At 40.9% G+C, this 23,955-nt stretch overlaps 1 protein-coding gene across 2 annotated transcripts in view; it reads left to right on the top strand.

The window, feature by feature from the left end:
- The first annotated feature begins 14,197 nt into the window (after nucleotides 1–14,197).
- AKAP11 (A-kinase anchoring protein 11) overlaps nucleotides 14,198–23,955 on the top strand; it is a 33,977-nt gene continuing 24,219 nt past the window's right edge. For both annotated transcript variants that reach the window (XM_088530938.1, XM_088530937.1), the window contains exons 1-2: nucleotides 14,198–14,276; nucleotides 18,941–19,045. In XM_088530938.1, the coding sequence (XP_088387064.1) occupies nucleotides 18,986–19,045 (60 nt within the window). In that variant the 5' untranslated portion in view covers nucleotides 14,198–14,276; nucleotides 18,941–18,985. The remainder of the gene's footprint in view (nucleotides 14,277–18,940; nucleotides 19,046–23,955) is intronic.

The following is a 23,955-nucleotide window of genomic DNA, read 5'->3' as shown; positions in this document are numbered from 1 at the left end:
GTAATTCCCAGAATCTTGAGCCTATTTAAAATATCGATAGGAATATTAACTAAATCTACCAAACATTGTGGATAGAGTAGCTTGGACAAATGAGCCTAAATTCCTGAAAAATCCAATAACCATTAGTTATATCAGGACAATCAATCACTATTTTATTTCTTGGTCAATAAGAACCATAGTTAATGGCTGACTAAACTCAATTAAGGTTTGATGAAATGCTAGTTTTTAAAAGAAGTTCAATTATTAACTCAAATCATTTGCCAGCAGGATCAGCAATAGATCAGAGTTTGTTTATTTGTTATAAATCGTCTCTCAGATGGCATATTTTTTGGAAGCAAAATTCCTTCTCCCAAGTTTTCTTAGATAGCCAATTGATATGGGGTATTACTAAACACTTTCTCTGTTGATAGATTAAAAAGGGGAGACTGGAATAAAAAGCTTGGAGATTCTTTTACATCTATAAGTCCAGGACCTAGTTTGGAAGCTTCTGCTATCCAGACAAATTAATCCCTGAGGAAGTGGGAAGAGCAAATGTTTTTCATTCTTTTAAAGAGCACTCCTGCCCTCAGTCGTGCGGGTGCTTTGTGGCTTCTGGGAACCTGACCCTCGGGTATCTCCGGGCTGGAAGAGGGGCTTTGCCTGGCAGGAAGCATCGGAACAGACACCGGGGAGATAAGTTACATGACATTTCATTGACCTGTTAGTGTTTCCATTCTGGCTGCCAGACTCATCTGTTGCTCCTTTCAAGTTCCCACCTCCCACATTAAATGGAGGAAAAATGAAATATTTCATTTCCACACTAGGCTGGAGTTTTTTGCAGCTTCCCCTCAAGCACTAGGAGACTGGGGCGCACAGATCAGTGTTGGACATGAGGGGCGCGTGCTGATGCTCTTGTGGCCTCTCCTCAGGGCCATTTGCTATTTCACAGAAGTTTGCTTAGCTCAGTATTAACTGAAAAAAAAAAAAAAAAAAAAAAAAAAAAAAAAAGATCTGCTTAGTGGTTCCAGACCTTTACAACAAAGCTGAAGTCTTTCTGTATTGACTCCACTGGCCTAGAATAGTAATCATTCTCTTTGAGATGTATGTAAATTACAGCTGTTATAGGACTTATTTTGTGGACTTTTCCCAGAGGATGCTTAAATCCTTTAAACAACATGCAATTTCTCCTTTTTTCATCCTTAATCTGCCTTTTTTTTTTCCCTGACCCCTATTTAGATAGAAAAAAAAAATGGAGCAGAGAGATTGCAGACAGCATCATGCTTCTTATGGCAACTGCATCTCTCCTTTTGCGCTTTCCTTTTGCCCTCAGTCTCATTTCAGAGCTTTCAAGAACCTCTGGGTTCTTTTGGGGATTTGTTTCTCAGGAGGTCGTTTTCTCAGCTGGTCTTGACTCCAGCATCTGAAATTTTGCTCTTTGGGAGCCAGTGCTCTGTAGTGACCAACCAAATTTTGTAACTTAGTGTTTTCTTTATTTTCAATGATAATAAACTGGACAGCAATTAACAAAATGCAGAAAGCAGATCTGAGGATAACAGGGAGACTGTAGGTATCTCCTTAGGTCTTTCCAGCCCTGTTTCTTTTGGCAGTCCTCATGCTCCACATTAGCAATGCCTCTTCCTTCCAGGTTTTTTTCAGGTGAGGTAGAGACTTTTCGTTGTTTCATCCCCTTTGAGAAAAAGCACTTCTGAAACTACAGGTAATATTTTTTCAGTACACAGGATTAATCCCTAACTAACTGCTGCAGTTGCTCTTTGTTGAGTTGGAAATGCAGTTCCCAGAGGGTCATCCTCATGGTCGTGTCACAGGATATGTCAGCTGGGCTGTGGTGACTCTACAGCTGTTGCAACTGGTAATTCAACTTCATCTTCTATGAGTGAAGCTTAAACTAAGACACAGGAAGAGCCTGCACACAGATAGTTTCATTTATTAGCTCGATCCGGTGCCTCAACTCACCGCTGTGACAAACCAATCCGATCGCTCTGCAGAAACCAAACGGATCCTCCTGGAGATCACCAGAGAACAGCGTGATTTATGAAGGGTCACGTTACTTGGGCAAACTCAGCTTCTTAATGCCCGCAGGAACCGATGGAAATTCGGATTTCTTTTGAAAGCAGGCCACCTAGTGCTCACAGAGCACTGTGCGGCTCGCGTAGCTCCAACACGTAATATGGGGAAAAGGAAAAAGGAAAGCAGCCCCTTTCAGCTGATTTAGCTGATTTAGAATCTAACATCAGCTTTTCTGGCATAGGTTCAGCTTTTTAGTTACTGTTCTGTTCCCATTCTGTAAAATATCAGTAATTTCTCTTCTAGTCTGCCTTTAAAGAAGTCCAGAGCTTGTTTTCTCCTTTATAAACAACTTCAGCGCTGGTTAGCAGATTGGGTCCTCATCATCGCCATCACTAACAACATTTGCAGAAATTCCATGTCTCAGACTGTACGACTTAGGAAACGATTAGTTGTCAGAAATTAGGAGTAATTTCTTATTTGGTTAACGGGCTTCATGCATGTTCATGAAGCATCTTTTGCTGGTAGTGTCTCAGAGTACTGGCTGGGCTGTTGGATCTTGCATGGAAATGTTGACGCTCCTATGGTGATGAGACAATTAGCAGAAGATAAGGTCTAAATGAGGCTCTTTTGGTCATAAATTTGAAAAAAAAATACAGAGATGCTCCAAATTTGAAAGCAATCTTCAGGTCTGTTATGTCAAACGGACTGAGTGTTTTGTTGTCACTGGTAAAACGGTACCTGCACAAGTGGACACAAACACAGCGTAATGGTTCTCCTCTGTGCTTTGCTGGCAGAACTTTACTTGTCACCTAGTACCAGATCTCCTTCATTTTGAGCCATCCATGGTAAAAAAATGTTGAATTGAGAGAGAGATGTGCGCAAGGTAACTCCTGGATCACTTCAGGTGGATGTTGGGGAGTTTCCTCTCATTCTGTAAGAAACACCATCCAAAAAACGAGCAGTCTCCTTCATGTCTTATCACACCCCATTAATATTTTAAAACCAGTCTTCCCTTTCAAAGCACCCTTTACACAGAGCTGTGCGTCACCACTTGAGGATTGCTCCAGAGAATACTGTGGCTGGAGAATTCTTCCGTGTCTTTCTCATCCCTGCCAACAGTGTGACTTGTCAGGTGTGCTCTCAGGCAAAGCTGCCTTGCCAGACCCTTAAAAAACACCTGAAGACAAAGCATGAACTCATTAAAATCACGTGCGGATTCCTCGGCAATTCTTCTGAAACTCTGAAATGGCTTTCCTCACACAAACCGCTTATACAGGGCTTTAATCAATTTTCAACTTTAAAAAAACATGCTTTAAACGCCCTGAAAAATCAACATAATTCTGCAGGTGAAGTGGCTAGATCAGGTTAATATAATTTTGTTTTCTGACATAGAAATGCTGAAGTTACACCTTTCAGAGGAAATAAAAATGCATTTCCATTTTGCTCCTTTGCCATGATGTGTTTTAAATGCTATATTACTACACAAGCCATCATCAGTACTTTATTATAACATACCCTGCAGTGACTTTATCATACAATTAACTCCAGCTCGTATAGGATCAGATAGTTCTAAGTTTATGATTATTGTAAAGTCTTTAGCGTAAAGTAAGAGAGTACTATGGAGGTTTCAAATACTGATTTCTTTCCTGCCTTGCATCTTCATTGTTCCTAAAGAACATGAAAAAAAATGCAATTGAGCAACACTTCCCTAAGGTTCAAAATTACTGTTAGTAGCAAGAAAACTCTTCAAAAAAAATGTTGGCTGCAATTTTTCACGATAACCATCTTGCAGGGACAGGCCTCAACATTTCCACGTGTTCAAAGCCGACAGAATGAAAAGCTGCTGGTAATTCTGGAATCTTTTTGGCAGATAAGGAAAAAAATAATGTAATACTTTTATAACACAACTTTCAGTATCAAATTGACTTATCTATAGCACATGTGCCTTATTACAGCATATGTGACCTGGGTAATTATTTAAAAGCAAATAATTAAGTCTCACTTTCCATTCATTTGTAGATAGAACAGTGTCTTATCAATTGTAAATGATGATACATTGTTAAAGTTCAAACTTTTTTATTTTACACGTTCGAATATTCGTAATAGTTTCTTGAAATTAGTCAAACAGACAGTAGATTATTTCCCTATCAATCAATCAATATCTTTTGGAATTATGCTTCGTACTTCCATGGTTTTAAAGCAACAAGAGGGCTTTTTTTAGTGATAACAAAGGAGATATTTTATTTTCAACCAACGTTTTCATTATTTTTATATTAAAAGACTAAATATATTATTGGTAATACATGGAGATCAAGATCTTTAATTTTGAGCTATGTTTGAATCTTGAAAAATTTCATTTAACTTACTGTCACAATCAAGTGCGAATACATAATTATTGACAATATTTTGGAACGGTTTTCTTGTTCTCCAAAAGCTACTGTATTCTCTGTAGGCCACATTTTTACAACAAAGAAATAGAGAATTGTTAGAGGCCACCATGTGCACCATTCGTACGAGGTCTTACCAGTCAGTGGAAAATCAAGGAGCCGCTTCTTGCAGAAAGCGCCGCGCCGGTTCCTTCTCAAGACAGCTTGACTTGCTGGCAGAATAACATCATTGCAGACGTTGCTGCGACCACGACCCACGTCCCTGTAGATGCACGTTCCTATTTAGGCGCAGGCACACTTTATGATGACTCTCTACACTCCCCATTTCCTCCTGCCTGGCCCCATGGTCTCCACACTCTCAATTCCATATAATTTTTAGTACATATGCAACACGTATGCTAAAGTTGTGCGTAGAAATCAGGAGTACTGTATAGGGTAATGATCGCTCCAGCTGGATAAACTAGGGGCATTCTGAAAATACATTTCAAACTTACTTGTTCACCTTTTACATTTCTGCTCTGATCTGCTTCAGTGACAGCTGAAGTCAATTCTCTTTATAGGGGAAATTAAGCCGCTTTGGTTTTAAATATGATGTGCAAATGTAACATTTCTGAGCTCAAATTAAATTTAAGCAGGAGAAGCTATTTCATTTTCTCAGTGAAAATGAAATAGCCTTCAGCAAAGATAACTCAGGCACAGTTACTCAGAAAGCCTACTTGGGTGGGGAAGATCTCACATTATTTCTTGCAGGCATTTCCATTTCTTGTCTCATTCTGGACAGGATTTTCAGTCTTCAGGCAGTGACTTGCAAAGTCACTAAAGCTCCTTGGAACGGAGCTTTAGGGTGGCCACTTTCCACAACGGCAGCACCCCCGGGTAATAATTCCTTTTCCCTGCAATATGGCTTTTAGTGGCTTATATCACGCTGACCATTTATGCAATCACTCCTTCTATTTTGTCTTACATGTTTCATTCCTTTTTACTCTTAGTTTTATTTTCATTTTTAGGATAACTGAAAACGCATTTTTGAGAAGCTCTCAATGCTCCTATTATGGTTGATAAGGTGTCACCAAATAGTATAAGAATTTGGTTGCTTCCCTTCAAATACTCTGAAGAGAAAGACTATAAAATGTCCATTAAAAACACTGGTGCTTAAATGGCATGTTGTCTTTTATTCGTATCAGAAAGAAAATGAAATAAAGCTTCTGAATATGTGGCTGAATTGAGGAAATGAAGCATCAAGGAGACTTTAAATGATACACTGAAGCAGTCATTGGTGTATATAATATAAAACTGGGCAGATGAACATGTTAAGATTGACTGAAACCTAAAACATATGCTGAAGTTATTAGAGCTGAGATAAACAGCACGTTTTAAGATGTGTTGCAGCAGTATAGCAAACTGTACAACAAATCCACCAGAAAGGAAGAAGTAAACACACCATGAACAGCACACCAGACTATTTTCATTTCAGGAAAGAGACTCACAATGCAAACGATTCCCCATTCAAGAATAAACTCTGTAAAAGCTGAAGTAAGCTGGGCCAAGCATAGAAGATATGAAGGTCAACGAAAAGCAAAGCAACTACCATAAAATTTATTTGGAATCTGGGAGGTAACAGGCTGGGATCCGCCAAGATTGCTGTAGCATCTCTACAGGAGTTCAATCTGAGAGAAAACAAGAAAGTGAGAGTCGCATTTATTCACCAGTGGAGGGAACAAGATTTGAAACATGGCTCAATCGAGCATCTGTTGTTCCTCTAATTTCACAGCAGGAGTATTAGAGACTACTTAAATAGACGAAGTTGCAGAAAATTTAATTACCACTAAACATTTGCGAGGGAATTCATTGTTCCCTGGAGTTACCACAGTTAATGTAACAATGGCACACGAAATCACTGAGCTTTAAAGAGGAAGTATATGCAGAAACTGCTTGGAAACCGATAGAAGCCTTCTGGTAGGCTAGCGGAGTGAAAGGTATCTGTAAAATTAAAAAATGGCTATGTTTATCCTAGAAATTATCTAAACATTGGGAAACAGCAAATAATTCTTTTTATTACGACACAATAATCATAAACTGTAGCAAGACAAAGGTTGTCTTTTGCAAACTTGTCTGAAAGTTTTGCAAATCTGTCTAGAAACACCAAAGTGGAAAAATAACTTGAACCTTGCCAGCATTCTGCAGTTAACATCAGCTAAGTTAGTCACTGCCAGTTCTGAAAGCAAAGGAATGTCTCTGAATCTGTGCTGATCTCAACACCACCAGTTACCCAGTAAAGCATTCAGATAGGTATCTCTTACCCAGTTTGGAAGATATATGTGCCTCGTTATCTCGTTTTTGCTAGTTCATCCTACCCCACGTTCATCCACAAATAGAAACTTGAGGGCGATCACACAGCATGTGCATGACAACCAGGGGACCAGGCCCAGCCAACAGCGGTTCATGAAAGGCAGGTCCTGCCTCACCAACCTGATCTCTATGACCAGGTGACGCGCCTAGTGGATGAGGGAAAGGCTGGGGACGTGACCTGCTTAGGTTTCAGTAAGGCCTTTGACACCTCCCACTGTCTCAGTCTGCCCCCTGTCACCACCCTCCTGCCTCCCACTGCCTTCTCCTGGAGAAGCTGGTAGCTCATGACCTAGAGAGATGGACTCTTCACTGCGTGAAAAACAGGCTGGTTGACCATGTCCAGAAAGTGGTGGCAAATGGAGTTAAATCCAGCTGGTGACCAGTCACGAGCTGTGTTCCCCAGGGATCAGTGTTGTGGCCGTTCCTCTTCAGTATCCTTATCGATGATGTGTATGAGGGGATTGAGGGCACCTCAGAAAATTTGCAGATGTCACCAAGCTGGGAGGATGAGTAGATCTGCTTGAGGGCAGGAAAGCTCTACAGAGGGATCCGGACAGGCTGGATCAATGGGCTGAGTCCAACTGTATGAGGTTCAACAAGGTCAATGCCGGATCCTGCACTCTGGTCTCAACAACCCCACGCAGCGCTACACGCTTGGGGCAGAGCGGCTGGAGAGCTGCGCAGCACAAGAGGATCTGGGGGTGCTGCTCGACAGCCGGCTGAACATGAGGCAACAGTGTGCCCGGGGGCCAAGAGGGCCAATGGCCTCCGGGCTTCTATCAGGAACAGCGCAGCCAGCAGGAGCAGGGAATTATCGTCCCCCTGTACTCAGCGCTGGTGAGGCCGCACCTCGAATACTGTGTTCAGTTTTGGGCCACTCACTACAAGAAGGACAATTAGGTGCTGGAGCGTGTCCAAAGGAGGGCAACGAAGCTGGTGAAGGGCCTGGAGCACAGAGCTTATGAGGAGCAGCTGAGGGAGCTGGGGTTATTTAGTCTGGAGGAGACTCAGGGGAGACCCTATCACTCTCTACAACTACCTGAAAGGAGGTTGTAGTGAGGCGGGGGTCGATCTCTTCTCCAGAATAACCACTGATAGGACAAGAGGAAATGGCATCAAGTGGCACCAGGGAAGGTCCCGGTTGGACATTAGGAAGAATTTCTACATGGAAAGAGTAGTCCCAGGGAAGTGGTAGAGTCACTGTTCAGGCAGTGTTTAAGAAACATGTAGATGAGGCGCCTAAGGACATGGTTTAACAGGTATAGGTCTTTTCCAACCACGGAAACCATGGAACCGCAGTTCAATGACAGTAAGACAGGATGTGTCTCCTATGTTACCTATGTGTTTATTTCAATCTAATATCTTGCTGTCTAGAGATGTAACTGAAGCTGCTGATTAGGAGGGATATACGAGCAGGTACTATTGGATATTCCTGGCCTGCAATGTCATTTGGGTAACACTAACCACGTAACTAGCAATGAAGGACAACCTGAAAACTCCCTCATGAGTTCAAGTACTATCATGGATCAAACACAGGAAAACTCAGTGACACGAGAAGCCCCTAGTCACAACAAAGCTGTGCATAAATCACAAGGCAAAAGCTGAAGAAAACCAAAAAGAATCCAAAGCAAGGCAGGGTTGCAGTCAGACATTATTACCTGATGTAGTTAGAGTTACTGAGAAGGTGCACGAGCATTTTCTAATTGCACACATTAGCAGTTAAAATGTCAGATAGTACTAGTTTCATCAAAGTTCACAGAAATTAAAGCAGCGATGTGCCAGCTAGGAATCCAACCAGGCTGGCTGTTTGCTGTAACTCAGCTGCCCGGGTATCTAGGTACCTGGCAATTTGCCGACCGCTCGGTTGGTTTCTTGGCTCCCAGACAGTGTCAGCTGGCAACGAAATAGATTGCTCCGTTTTTGCCAGAAAGGCAGCCCGGCCAATGCGTTTTGTTCCAGTGCTCAATGAAACAAAATATTGACAGGCTGAAATTTCCTGTAGAATAAAAAACTCCCTTCCCAGACAGCTCTAGTTATGATTGTACGCTGTTGTGTAACATAGTGACGGTGTTATCATATCCTTTAAATAAATTCAATGCATAGAAATGGTGTTCATCTAGAAGGTGTTTTAAAGCTTTAGATAAGGACCCAGTAGCATCTCAAGCACACTCTGTGCAGTACAATGTAGCTTTTTATAAAGTTATTTTTTATTAAAGGGCTATTAAGTTGTCTCTTAGAATTCATTTGCCAACAGGACATAACTGACCAACTGATAGATAAACTCTGCATATAGTCCGTGGATCACATCTTTTATGCATATTGTTTGGGAAGATTAATTTCTTCAGTTACATATCACCCAATTCCAGTTTCAGTTTTCAGGTCGTGGGGAAGAAAACACAGTGACAGTTGCAACTTATGTTTATAAAAAGATCATTAGAGTTTTCACTGTTGAAACAATGAGCTAAAACACTCACGAACATGCAGATAAATATTACTTCTTAAACATGTCACTGGAAAAAGTAGATTTGTGAAACTTTCAGGGAATAGAAAGCAGAATTATCACTATATGTGCCACAGTCCACGATTCAAGGATTCAGAATGACTAACAAAATTATACACGCAAACTCAAGGCTTTTAATGGGTAGGTGTGTGGTGTCTCTTCAAGGAGATACAGGGTTTAAGCGGCAAGTCAACACGTGGGTATGCACTTGGTGGCAGAACTAGCCAATTTAAGCTGTTCCTTTCTCAGTTGTCTCTGTGCTATGCCCAGCACCATGCTGACACATTTATGTTAGTGAACTGGATCAGCAAAAAGAGAAGAAAAGCAGTTTGTTTTCCAGCCTTCTCAGTCCAGTCTCATTTACTGCTCGATTTCACAAATGTTCCTGCTGGCAAAGTCCAGAAGCTGCGCAGAACTAGAAGCAGGTAGCTGAGGCTGGAAGGTATAAGGCTATATTATAAGAGAAGCCACCAAAAGACATTGAAGAAATTGTATTTTTAGTTCACAACAGACAAGCTTTACATTTTGGAGGAAAATGCAGTAGCAAGCATAGCAGATCCTTCCTAGCTTGCCACAGCAGGATCAGCCAGGCTCTCAAGAAATACATGCTGTGTCTTCAGTGAAAGGTTGGAATGGCAAGACGGCAAACTGCCTACCTGCCTTGGAGCAGGCAATCCATAGTACTACATCAGTATAGTCTATATGACAGAATGTCTTCCTTGGACCTAACACAACTTTAGGTGCAGAGGGACATTCCTCAGAGGCGGTGTCATCAAGAAAACACTGAATTATGCAACTAAGTAACATTGCTGTACAAGGGAAAATAATCTTAGCAAGGGACTAAGAAGAAAATGAATGGAAAACTGCCATATAATCACAGGCTACTTCTTCCTCTCCTTTTATAGAACTGGCAGTGAATATGTTAGAGAGATGACATTCAAGTCACTCAGAGACAGACACTCAACGAGTTGCTCTAAGCCAGTGATACTGAAAATACCAACCTTTGTAAGACAGGTGCAGCTAGTGACTCAGGACAGTATCAGTGGCACAATAATATTTCTGCCAGAAAAAGATTCTAGCAACATGTATCAAGATGTTTTTGATACAGAAAAAGCAGAGAACACTGCAAGGGTCTACGTGACAAAACTGCAGCAATATCCAGGAGTATATCACAATCTGTCTTGCATTCACTTCTGGCATGCAGCATATCCAATGGAAGTAACACATGTAGAACTTGTTAGAAATGTTCCTTTACCGTAAAAGAGTTCATAGAGGTTCATACAGCTCATAGGAACAGAAAATACCCCTTTAAATAGTTAATGGATTCTCTAATAGTGTTCCTCCTATAGAAACCAGTGGGGCAATATTCCATGTAATCACACACCTATAATATATGGTTTCAAAAGGAGAAAAGGAAAGACCCGATAGTATGACCAGCAAAATGTTATATACTTCTAACCTGAAAAAGAAAAGTTGGCCAAGAATCAACCCAAAACCTAAGAAAAGCCCCACTGGAGCACCGTAAAGGTTTCCTACAACTCACTGTGATCAGTGATCTCTGATTCCTAGTGAAAGAGCCGCTGTTTGTGGTGAGCACCTTCCCCACCGCAGGTGTGGACCTTGCCTCCCCTCCTCAAACCTGGGGATTTCACTGTGCCCTCCCTTATTTGGGTCAGAGATGGAGAACCCGAGGTCCCCGCCCTGATTCCACAGGGACCCTCCTACGGACTCTTCTGCTTCCTGAAAAGTTACCATTAAATCCAGCTTGTGTTTACTCCCTTTCCCAGGGCCTGGTAACGGATGCTGTTGCTAGGCAAGGTCCATATTCTCCTGCTAGCAGCCAAGTGTTACCACCCACTGTTGGCAAGGAAAGAAAAGCAAACCCACCAGAGAATAAAGCCATGGCAGCCCCTGGACACCCCGCGTCTTCCCATCGGGTACACTCCTCTTGAAGCACGGAAATACTCCGGTGGGAATTAAAAACAAAAACTTTGTTCCACGACATCAAATTAGTCTCCTGCGTAAGTCTGATTTCCTGTCAGATCTATGTTAGCTATGTATACTCTGGGTTTAGCTTTGGGCTTGTCTATCTGTACTTACATAGTAAACATGAAAATGCATTAGTTGAAAAAAAAAATAATTCTTTATTCTCACCTTTCAGTTTAGTGTTTTTACTATAAAGGGAATGCTGCTCTTTCAATCACATATTCTGCTGGGTTTCTGCTATATAAATGATCCCCAACTTTGACATTTGCTGTGAAGCTCCCTCCTGTTCCACCTGCCCACCCCGAAGTACATGAAAAACGTAGGACTAAAGTGTGCTCTGCAGGACATAAATTACCAGAGTGTGGAAACTGACACTCTATTTCTTCAAAATTAATGCATTTTAACAGAGAAGGGTTGACTCTCCAGCCATTTTTTCCTGCACATTTACAAAGGCAGTATTTAAATCAGTCACGAAAATAAAAACACTACTCCAAACTTATTTCCATTTTTAATACTGTATATTAAGACATTTTTTTCTGAAAAACAATGGTGTGCTGTGGGTTATGTTTCATAGTTTCCTGATGAGGATAAGTCTTGATTTTTTTTCAATGTTTTGGCAGAGATCCGTAGGAACTCATTATTCTGAATAGTCTAAGGGGAATAACAGAACAAAGGGAGAAAAAAAGGCTTGAACTTATTTTTAAAGCATGCTTTCTCATATTTGCGTTGCTTCCAAATCTATTTTGTTTTGGAACACTTTTACTTATGGTAAGCTTTTACATATAAAAAACAAAAAAAAACAAATCCCTTTTACAGACAAAAACATTATTGGTTCTAATGAAAACTGAAAGGTACCTTGACTAAGGAATTGGTCAAAAGAGGTACTTTTTGATTGAACAAAGAACTGCAAAACTGTTAAAATTTCCCTACTGAAAGGATAGTAAATTTATAAAATAACATGGCCTCAATGAATTGATGACTAACCTGAGTTAAATTTGATTCAATTTTTCATGTACATTCTCCCCACCCCAAAGGGAGTTCCTGGGAATGAGACACATTTTGTTTGACCAACTTTACAAGCACTTTATCATCAGTGATCCTTTGATTCTTCTGTCCATCCAGCCTGCATGGTTTGTGGACTTTGCCCCACCGCTTACTAGCTTCTAGGGCAAGTTAAAATTAAGTTTCTCTATCTGTTGCTAAAATGAGTAAGTGAATATGCATCCTGACTTCTGAAGTGGCTAAAATAATTATACAACTCAGAAGTAGCAAATGATCAAGGACTAAACAGAATTAAAAGCAAAGGCTTACAGGAAAACAGAAGGTATGTGGAAGGCAGGAATTACACGGAAAAAGTCGTGTCGATCCAGTATCAAGTCAGGTTGGTTTGTGGCAAGAACACACTCTCACTGACTTTCCATATGGCCCAAGTAGTAGAGAGAAGAGAAAAACACAATTTAGTCAGCAGTCAGGGTAGTCTGTCCTGGCTCTGTGTGTAGTAGATGGATCACTCTTTGAAATCCTCAGTGCATAAAAAACTACAGGCAAGTACCATTTTTCTTTCCTTTACTGTCAGCATATAAAGATTTGGGTTCTTGCTAACACCAGCTGTAGGGTCACTTTCCTTTTTGTCCTGCAACGTCCTGGTTGTTGTTGCAACTACATGTCACCTTGCGTTGAGTCTCTAGTGAGGGTGCAATTCCTGTTCTGCTCTTCTCCCTCCTTAGTTTTACTCATTTGCCAATTCTTTGAGCGACTGGTCTGAATTCTGGGGGGGCTGTATTTTGGGGAAGTGACAAGAGCTGTCAGCCTATGGTGACAAGCTATTCCTGGCTGATGGATAGTGCGGAGAAACCACTGCAGCTGATTGATAGACTTTGCAGATTGTGTCCTCCTTTGCTGCTGCCAGGCCAGTGTCTGACAGAGCTGCCGCTGTAATGGGATAACGTTGGGAAGTTGCATGAGCTTTTATTAGATCGCTGTTTCCAAGCAGACTGAAAAAAAGCCAGTGCTCCAACACCATGTTAAGTAATCGTCACTATCACAGTTCCTGAGAATTTGAAAACAAATTACAGATTTAATGGCATATTTTATTGTGCCTAAACGTGGCACAAACTGGTAGCACTGAGCTGACAGGGTGGGAAGGCAGGCAGTGCTCGGAGGCTCCAGGCGTAGTTCAAGAGCCTGCTGTCTGCCTGTGCCTTGTGTGACTAAAACCAGACTTGGCTGCTAACCCATCCTCCCTGCAGAGCCAGCCAGCCTGGTGGGAGCCAAGCCCTGCTCCCAACACGGCCTCTTGCCTGCAACCAGGCTGCCGGGGCAGGAAAGCCTCACCTCGCAGCTCTCCTCTCCCATGTGCTTTCGAGGACAGGCCCACGGGGCACCCTGCTTCTAGCAGAAGTTCTCTGGGGCTGTGCAAAGGCAGAAACCACCCTGACAACAGCGAGGAAAGGCCGGCAGCCTCATGCCCGCTGTGCTCCTTGCAGCAGGGCAGGCGCTACCTGCGGCTCTGCTGTAGCTCCTGCGGACAGGACAAGACAGGGCTGTTTGGGCACTGTCCGGGCACTGAGGGAAAGCTGAGCCCCAGCCAGCCCGCATCTCTCGCCATCAGAGACGGTGGAAATCGAGGCCCGCAGGGGCAGGTAGTAAGTAGATTTCAGCCCTAACTTAGCCGGTGGAGACACGTGCAACTAGAACGGACAACAAACGACCGTTACCGACAAGCAACGGCTCCAACGGTCGCAACGGCACCCGCCGCACGCCCGTCCCCTTCCCGACGTTCCCGCCGGCGCGACCAATGAGGGCGCGGCCGGAGCCGCCACGTGACGCGCTCCTCGCTGCCGGGGGAGGCGCGGCCGAACGTGGCGAGCGCGGCGCGCATGCGCGCGGGGAGGAGCGCGGGGAGGGCGGGGCTCGGGGGGCGGGGGGAGGGCCGGGGAGGCGGCGGCGGCGCCGGGGACGGCGGTGGCGGCGGGAGGGGGCTGGGGGCCCCTGCCCTGTTGCTTCGGGAGGCGGAATGGCTGCGGGAGCCGGATGCTGAGAGGCAGGTACGGGCCGTCCGCACGTCTCCCTCCCCATTTTTTCCCCTCCTTGGGGACTGTTGCGACGGCCGTTGAGGGGCCGTCGCTTCCATCGCGGCGCGCGGCCGGGGGAGCCGTTGGCGGCGGCGCGTCCCCCACAGGTGTCTCCCGGCGCCGGGGATGCTCTGCCCTCCGCGGCCGCGGGGCTCCCCCTCCGCGGCGGGCTCGGCGCGGGCCCGGGCCGGCCGCCCCGGCGAAGGCCCCGCATCCGCGCCGGGGGGTCGGTGCTCGCCCCGCTGCGGCCGCGGCGGGCAGGCTGCGCCGGAGGCCGCGCCGTGAGGGAAGGGCTTGTTTGGTGCTCCGTGCGCACCGGTTCACCAAGCTCACCTCCCTGCCGGCCTCCAGCCTTCTGGGAGTGCCGTTTCTTTCCCCTCTCCCGGTTCCTCTGTCACCTCTAAACAGGAGGAGGAGGGGGAAGTGCTCTGCCTTCCCTTCCTCTCTTTCTGAGGAGCTTTCGGTATCGCTGCTGCAGTTACCTGTTTCAGAAGGTTGCATTAGTTTTCCATGATATCCATTCCAAAATGCATTCCTTTCCCTGAGTGTAAACCATGTTTGCAAACCTGGTACAATAAGGTTCATATTGAAGCCTTGACATAGTACTGCACAGCAATGAAATCAGTCTGAAACAGGGTGAAAAACAAGCAGCTCTGTTTTATCTGGGAAAGCTCAGTGGTAATGAAGTCACTGGTAACACAAATGCTCCGTAAGTTGTCCATGTTGCTCTGTAAGTTGTCCACATTAGAGCTGGAAAACAGTCATAGTTGGGTTGAAAGTTTATTTCATAATTAGACAACTAGCCTTTAATCTTATGAGAGATACTGTCAATATCAAAATACAATCAGTTCTTGAGAAATCACGTATTTATAGCATTGGTTCCATTTGTCCAGTCAGATATCCTTGGTTTGTATGCATGAGCAGGCAAGGTGACTTTCTGAAGTTTGGTAATGAAATTATACCCTTGTGTCTGATAACGAATGGTGTTTAAAAAGTTGTTTAAAATTTATTGACAGCTGGTGGAAAGTCTTATTCTATTTGTGGAATAATCTAAATTATTTTTTTCTCTTCCTGTTAATCATTTGATATGTTGCAGTCTAAAAAGGACCTCCTAAATGGGATATTTTCTGGCAATGTTCTCCTCCAAGGGGAAGTAAGTTGGCTTGAAAATGCAATTGCTACTATTGAAATGCCATTAGTTATAAAATTAAAAAGAAAAAAAAAAGTTAGCCGTGTTAGGCATTACACATCAGAATAAAGTGCAAAACCATGAAGTTAATTGAAAAACCCTGTGTCTTTCTAATGCATATTTTTAGTGCATTGAAAGTAATATTTTTCTTAAAGGCTACGTTTAATGTAGAGTCCCCTCAAAAAGTTTCTAATGCTTTAACAAGTGTTCTTTATGTTTTAACAGATTTCATGGTGTTTTAACAGCAGAGAGGTCAGCTTGCTTAAATGAAACTTAATTTGTTTTTTTCCTAAAGTGATTAAAAATCTGTACTTTGTGTGAACAAAAGCAAATAACCCTTTTGTTTGAAGTCCCCCTTGTGTAGGGAAAGTGAAAAACAGTGAAGAAGTGTTTTTCTGAGTGGGGGAGGAAAGAAGATGATTCTTTGGTTCTTTAGTGTTGTTATTGTGGCATTCAACTGATTAATGCTATTTTTATGACTGATACCATCTGTGTTGCTGATGCACAATCAGTAAATAAAAATCATGCTAATATTGAGTGAGTTTAGCAGGGAAAAGCTGAGTACATGCTGTTTACTACAGTGAAAGAGCTTAATTTTAATGCTTTGGAGAAGATATAGCATGAGAAATGTTAATATTACTTTAGCATTCTATAGTGTTGTTATTTTATGATAAAGTGTGAAATGTTTATTGTTATGCTGTAGCAATATTAAGATATAGTTTTGTATGGTAGTTGCTTGTCAAACTTTTTTTAAAATACCAAAGGGGTTCTGCTCAGGGGTAGATGGAAAACTTCAAACTTTCCATCTTTTTATCCATATATTCTGAAATATATGGCTACATTTCCTTAATAATCATTGTCTACTTTTTAACAGATGAGTATTGAAAACTTTTTTTTTTTTCTCTCCTTCAGTGTACTGGCAATACCATTGTAACAGTGAAATCATTGAATGAAAAGAAAATGGGGTAGTGGTAGCAATTTATAAAGGAGAAGTTTGAGCCAAATCCTCAGGCAGATCTTAAGGTACAATTGATGAATAAAAGCACCCATAGACTGAACTGGTTCCATCTTTTTGTGGTGTGGATATAGCTGCAGTCAAGACAACCTGTATTTTTATAAATGGACTTTTTCAATGCTATCAAGCCTATTAGTGAAAGTGATAAATTATTAGAAATAGGAAATAGAAAAGCATCTATCACACTATTTTTTCATTTGATTTTTTCAATAGAATTTACTGTAAGGTTATAAAAGAGTACGTTGTTTTGATTATATACATATTTTTAAGTGTAATATTTTGAATGAGTGTATCCAGGCTTAGCTTTCACTTAAGCCTGGCTGTTGGCTAAGTTCTTTTGGCTGCTTCTGGTAATGATGTTGAAGGCCCAGAAAGTATTTCTGCTTTAAAAGAAAGATTTTTTTTTTTTTCCTCCCTCCCTTTCTTAAACCACTCCGCCTCATCTCTACAGCAAAACAATGATGTTTTGGAACATAGTCACAGATATACAGTTGTCCTCAGCTAGAATATTCTATGGGAACTTAATAAGCATGGGAAATATTACATATAGCTTATATTATATAGTTATATAGAAATATTGTATAGAAATATATAGTTTATATATACTTTAAATTTACTACACATGCAATTCAAATTTTTACATATGCTGATGCGCCTTTAAACACAGATGTGTGTGTATGCATAGCTTTTTAAAAGTTACTTGGCATGCTTACATTTTATAGACTTTAAGTAAACTTTCTACCTGTTAATGGTTGTAAGTGTACCCTGACTTTTAATAAATTTGTACATGATGAGTTTATGTAGCAAAATGAAAAACCAGGGCAAAATTTCTCTGCATAATACAAGTACTAAAGGACAGGGTGCAGAGAAGGCAAAATGATTACGGTGCTGCATTGAGCATAAACCAGGGCGGATTCTGTCCAGCATCTTTCAGGGTCCTTGAGCTGTGACTTCCAGAATTGTTGGTTTCATGGTATAGATGACATTGTAGGTGACTTGGTGTGAATATTTGAGGCTCTGGGGTTTATTAGTTGAGCCCTGTGCCATAGGATGATGCTTAACCTTCTGCTTGCAGGCAACATACTGCAAGTACAAACTCCCATACCTGTGTCAATTCTGCTGGACTCAAGATGGTCACAGAGTCCTCTCTGTTGTTTCCCTGTGTGAGAAGTTTTTTCTTAAATCGTGATATTGAATGAGCAGTCCAGAGATAGAGGAGTCAAGTACTTCTGAGAAACTAGCTGTCCCCATTGATGGCCCTTCACAGAATCTTATTCCATCCATCAAGTTTGCTATGTTTTTTTTTTTCTTTTTATATGTGGCTAGACAGATTTAGAGATCTCCCTTCAGTTAGTGTCTGAACTAGATTTCTCAATTTTGAAAGATTAAGATGTGCATTGTATGTTATTGCTTATTCACCAGCGTTACTTTTTAAAAAAATCTAGCAAACTAATCTTCATTAAGATTATATTAGTGTGATGTGTACATGGTTATTTTATTAATATGCTAATAATATAGTTCATATTACAGTAATGTATACGTAATCAATGTTATATACTAATACCTTGCTATATTAATATTATATATTATTAATAAATGTGTTTGCTCCTTGCCTGGTTTGTTTTTGGCAGTCTAAAATTTATTTTTGGCTAAAATGTGTGACCAAGAAAAAAAATTAAAAAAAAAATATAGGATCTAAGGGTCTGGCACATGCTTTCTCTCACTTATTCCTTATTTTTGAGTGGTAGAGATGAATGAAACATCTTCTGTTTCTTCTCATTGCTTTTAATTAAAGAGGGAAACTTGTTGAAAGGTTTGTTTATTTATTTATTTATTGAATTGCTCTATCTTTTGTTAGAACTGAATCTAAGGGTGAGGGTAATTGAGTTGAGTAGAAGCTCTTCTGACCACTGCTTTGGTGATATAAGAGGGCAGGTAGATGCCTGCTTGGTCTCCTGTGTTTTGGGGGAGGGTTGTGCAGAGCAATGCCAGAGAACAAGACTATTGATGCATGTTATCCTAAGCAGAAGTGACCTGTGTTCTCTGGTACTTAGAATGACAGAAATAAGTAGGCCAGTTGGCTGAGAGAAATAGTGAGAGAATGCAGGGATCTGCTGAAAAATATCCCAAGACTGTTGACTACAGTAAAATGAGAGCCAGCGTAATGCTTTTCCCCACCATATACAACCTTGAAATTTACTTAAAGAAAGGTATTTTTTAGTTTGTGCAGATTTAAAAATCTTTAAAGCAGTAAACCTTTTTAAAGGCAAAATTGGGATTGGTATTATGCTATTTAAACTTTTTCAGTTTTAAAATACTTCTAAATTGCTTTCATTTCTTGTTTCATCCACATGCTTTTTCAAAGTATATATTAACTAAATGAGGAAGCATTAAATGATCGAGTATATACATACGTATATATATATTTTGTAGGTACTTTTAAGCTGACTTACATCAAGTACAAAGATTGATGAAATCATGGATCCGTATGCCAAGGCTCAAGGCAATCGAGTGAAGCCAAGGATATCTGTGAGAAAGGTAATTATCTGTTCTAAGAAGCTATACTTTCAAGGTTTTATTTGATCCTAATGCTAACAGTCTAGTAATGAACCACATAGACTGGTAGGTTGGTTTGTTGTTTTATATGTTTTAACTTCGATAGACTAAAGTTTCAAGGAGGCAAAAAACTGATGTTGCTTTATGCTTGGCCTATTTTAGCCAAGTGTAAACTGGGAGACAGAATAATCAAAAGGAGTATAATGCATATGCATTTGCCTTTAGTCTGTGATTGTGAGGTGATTTGATGAAATTGTGATGTACTTAAATATCAAAATGTGCCTTGTTTACTGTAGTGTGAATATTTTGGGTGATACTCATTTTTCAAGTTTACGTATAATTAAAAAAATGCACAGTGTCCCTGAAAACACTATTCTGTGAAATCTGTTAAGACCGTAGAGTGCTTAACTTTAGATCTAGGTTACTTGCCTGGCTTGTCTTTAAGTTTACATTAATTTTGGGGGAGTTCTCTGATGGAAAAATAAGACCTATCCTATGATATTACTTCTTTAACCAGTGTGGTGTATGCAGTGCTAAAGAGGAGAATCTGAGGAAGGAAATAGTGTTGCCTGAAAATTGCATTATGTTTCTAATAATGATAGTAACAGGGATTCCTGACTGATTTTAATAGTAGTCTAAAACATTTTCTCTGTGATTTGACATTATACCTTTTGGACCATTTAGTTCACAGAATCACAGAATGGTTGAGGTTGGAAGGGACCTCTAGAGATCATCTAGTCCAATCCCCCTGCTCCAGCAGGGACACCTAGAGCACGTGGCACAGGGTGGCATGCAGGTGGGTTTGGAAGATCTCCAGAGAAGGAGACTCCACAACCTCTCTGGGCAGCCTGTTCCAGGGCTCTGCCACCCTCACAGTAAGGAAGTTCTTCCTCATATGGAGATTAAACTTCCTGTGTTTCAGTTTGTACTCATTACACCCTGTCCTGTTGCTGGCCACTGCCAAGAAGAGTTTGGCCCCATCCTCTTTACATTTTCACCTCATGTATTTGTACATATTGATCGGATCTCCTCTCAATCTTAGGCTAAAAAAACCCAGCTTGCTTAGTCTTTCCTCTTTCCTAGTTACAGGAACATAAACTTGACACATCTTAGGTGTACATTTTCAGGTAGCCAAACTCTGATTTTAGTCTGTATGTATCTGCCTCCTTTTAATTTTTCCCCAGGGACCGTCTTTAGACTACAGCATGGAACTCTGCCCATTTGCACAGAGCTAGACAGTACAGTAGTCAGAAGCACACTATACTACTTATGTTGATTCATAGCTTGTAGTGTGATTCATGTCTTCTTCATCATGGTTAAATGAATTGTTACAGTAGCTCTTGCAAGGCAGTCCATAGTTGTGGTCATTTGAAGCCCAAGGTTCCATTCTTACAAAATGATTTTTAAAAACATAGTTGGTTTAAATCTTATGACGTATGAAATCAGAAAGATTTTTTTTTTGTTTATTTACCTGACAGCAGAGTCAGTATGAAGATCTGCATCATTGGATCTGCATTCTCTACAGTTTGGGGGGGAAAAAAAAATGGTTTTCACACAGTGTTAATGCTCCTTGGAATCTCCTCCTACAAGCTATATAAAGCACTATCCTCTTCCCCTCCCACCTCACCCCCTAATGTGACAGGCACAGGCCTAATGACACAGGCATCTTACAGGTTTGTGAGTTATTTGGAATGTTTGAAAACAGTTCTTTAAAATAAATCATGAAATCCATTAGTATATAATCCAGTGTATTGTCTAGGATCCGTAGATAAAGAATTCTGGATTTGCTGGCCGCAAAGACAGTGCAATTCTTTGTTTATTTGGGCTATGGGAGGTAGATCTATTTTCCATGTTCAGTTCTGTTCTGAGTGCTTCTGAGAACATTGGTGTTTCCTCTGCTATGGATTAGTAAGCTCAAAATCTTTGTTCACAGCTGAAATAGGATTCCCTGCCCAATATCTGGCTTCAGGTTTTCTGTGTGGAAAGAGTAAAGAAACCTGGCAAGTAGAACTCTACAGAGATTTTTGGCTTTTACCCATAGGTAAATGTCTGTTGGAAGTAGTTGTGCTTTTTCTAAAAACAAATAGCATCCTGTTGTTGAGGATGACCTCCGGTTCTTACCTAACTGAGCTGGTCTTAGGGACGTGTCATTTTCCAGTTACTAATTTAGCTGAGTGTCCCTAGAACGGGTTGTGGGAGAGTTTGTTTGTGTTGTCTGATGGATATAATACAGGAAAAATTCCCTGGATGCGAGTCCAGACCTCTGTTGTTATGAGCATGAGTCCAGTAACCATATGAACTTATTAAACATAAATCTCATAGTTAAGTAGAGAGATTTAAAAAAAAGCTTCTGTTTTTATGTCTTTTTGAATTTTTTTTTGTTGTAGTAAGCAGGAATCTTCTTACGCATGCCAGACTAAAACTATTCATGTCAAATTTTTACCCATTTGTTCATGGGTGGTGTTAGTCTTCAGCTTAATGGCTTTTTTTTTTTTTTTTTTTTTTTTTTTTGCTGATGTTCACCCTCATGGTGTATTTACAGTCAGAGATCATATCTTCTCTGAGCCTGCATTTTGGAAGCTGTGCAAGCTAAGGTTTTAGTCTGCTTTTGTATAAAAGCCTCTGCATTTCAGCGATTATCCTTCATAGTCTTCCTTACTTTGCTTGTTGTGAATTAATCCCTCCCTTCAGTGCTGTATCGTATTGACTGCTCATTGCTATCCTATGGTCAAATAAGAGAATCTGGTCATTTTCCAGCTTGTAAATTCCCAGTTCTGTGTGCAAACTTGTACTTTGTACTGCTACATTTTAAGCTATTCTTGTTATGGCAACTGTCACATTGAACAAGTTTTTCTTCTCTGATATATGCTGCTTTTCTTCTTAATTGATGATACTTCTTTGCCTTGAATTATCATTAGACTTCATTTTGGCTTCTATTATTTTTCAATATATTTATTAATAATGATGATAGTCAGTTACGATTTCAAGTTTTGAGGAGTTGTTACTTGAATTTTCCCACTTGAATTTTCTTCATCACAACTATAGCAACTCCTAATATAATACTTCTGTTCCAATTTTCCCTGTTGTCTCTTCTTTCGGTGTATTAAACCAAGGAAATTTGATTATGAGTTATATGTAATAGTCTATAGCCTGAGAAAACTAACAGCTAGAGAAGCATAGTGAGCATTTTTCAAAGCGGATCAGTATTCGTCTGCAGAGAATTAGCAAGTCATGTTGTTTGGCTCTTCAAACTTTTTCTAAATTACTTCTTTGAGTGTTGTGTCCAATATTAAATTATTGTAGAAGCCGAAAGTGAGATAAACTTGTTTGTCTTCGCAAAAGACTCTCCCCTGCGTGGAGCAGTGCTCCTAGAGTTACTGGGGCTGAGTCTTTGAGCAGTGTTGGCATTGTAGCTTCTTGTAAACCTGGAAGATCCAGAGAATCAGGAGATTGCCCCCTTACTTAAGGGATTAGAAAGATAGTTAATTTACTCCAAATGACCCTGTGACATGCCACTACAGGGGTGTCTTGAATTATTTCGGGTCCTGGGATTAGTTGTACTGAACACAAGAGTCAAGTGTGAGAATTTTAGAGGTGAGAAGCTGTAACAAAGCTAACCGTTTAACCAAGCTGCAGATAGAACGGAGCCATAAATATATATATATCAATATTAGGTAGCATATGGACAGGTGACCTGCTGAGCCCAAGGTGCTGCTCCATGGGTGACAACGTGGCCATTAGCAGGTTCTTTAGTGAGGAATAGCTCCACAGTGTGGAGAAGTCTGCTGTGCTGTGGGTCTGCAGTGTCACTTCTCCTTTGTCTGGACCTGTCAACCATGGGGTCATTAGAGGGTGTAGGCCCCAGGTTGGAGCAGCCCCAGCCTGGGTGGTGGTGACAGCCATCCTGCAAGAGTTTGTTAACTCCTGGGGAGTACCCCAGAGCAACCTCCTGTTCTGTGAGTGGCACCATCTGCTGTCCCACACTGGCTGTCAGATGCCAGCACTGCATAAATGCGATTTAAAATGCCTAAGATACCAGCTGTTGCTTTTCTATGTAAATGTCATTTGGCCTTTAGTGTAAGAGTAGTAGTCTGGGCCTTGTTTGTTAACCTTCTGAAATGTATTTTGGTAATTTCAAAGATCCTAAAACTTAATTTTCTAATTTTCTTTTGTATAGCCATTTTAGAAACATTTTCCTAACTCTGCACCACTTCTACTGTTTATTAAGAAGCTATGTAAAATTAAAATAATTTTTCATAATTTTGGCAGCGATTTCATTTTTAACAGAGCAGAAGTAATAGGAATGATGATCTAGATTAACAGTAGTCAAATTACAGTCCTGTTTTTTATCTTACTAGTTAGAGAAGACGACAATTCAAGATAGAAAAAGGTTGATGATTTCCTAAAAAAGTGAAAGGAATGGAGATATGATCTCTCTCGCCCTCCTCCCCCATTCTCCTCACTGTTGCACTAACCCCTCTTACTCCTTCTGACTAAATTGTCTTTCGGTCTTTGTAAGGAAAAGATGATTGAAAAGTTCCATACATAGGTTTTGATGCAAGAAGATGATAATGGCTTGGATTTCATCTTGGAATCATCTACTACTTTTTTTCCTACCAATTGTTCTAAGACTGCAAGCCTTAGTTCAACTACTTAATAAACAAGCATGCATTTTCTCTCTTTTTTTTTTAATATGGAATGGCTAACTTCTTTTGGAATAAAAATATTGCTTAAAGAAAAACAATCTGTGTTAATTCCATGTCCTGAAGTAGACTCAAACCTGATGATTTAGAAAAAAAATAGTTTGACACAGTGCTTAAAGTAGGGAAATGGATTGGGGTCAGGGAACAGATGGACATACTTTGTATCTAAAACTGAAAATGTATTTTGTT

This window comes from Tinamus guttatus, unplaced genomic scaffold (genome assembly GCF_059628265.1).
Source record: "Tinamus guttatus ecotype Peru unplaced genomic scaffold, ASM5962826v1 Tinamus_guttatus_pri_ptg000394l, whole genome shotgun sequence".
Lineage (NCBI taxonomy): Eukaryota > Metazoa > Chordata > Aves > Tinamiformes > Tinamidae > Tinamus > Tinamus guttatus.
The sequence above is the reverse complement of the archived record's forward strand: the minus strand, read 5'-3'. Positions and strand labels throughout refer to the sequence as shown.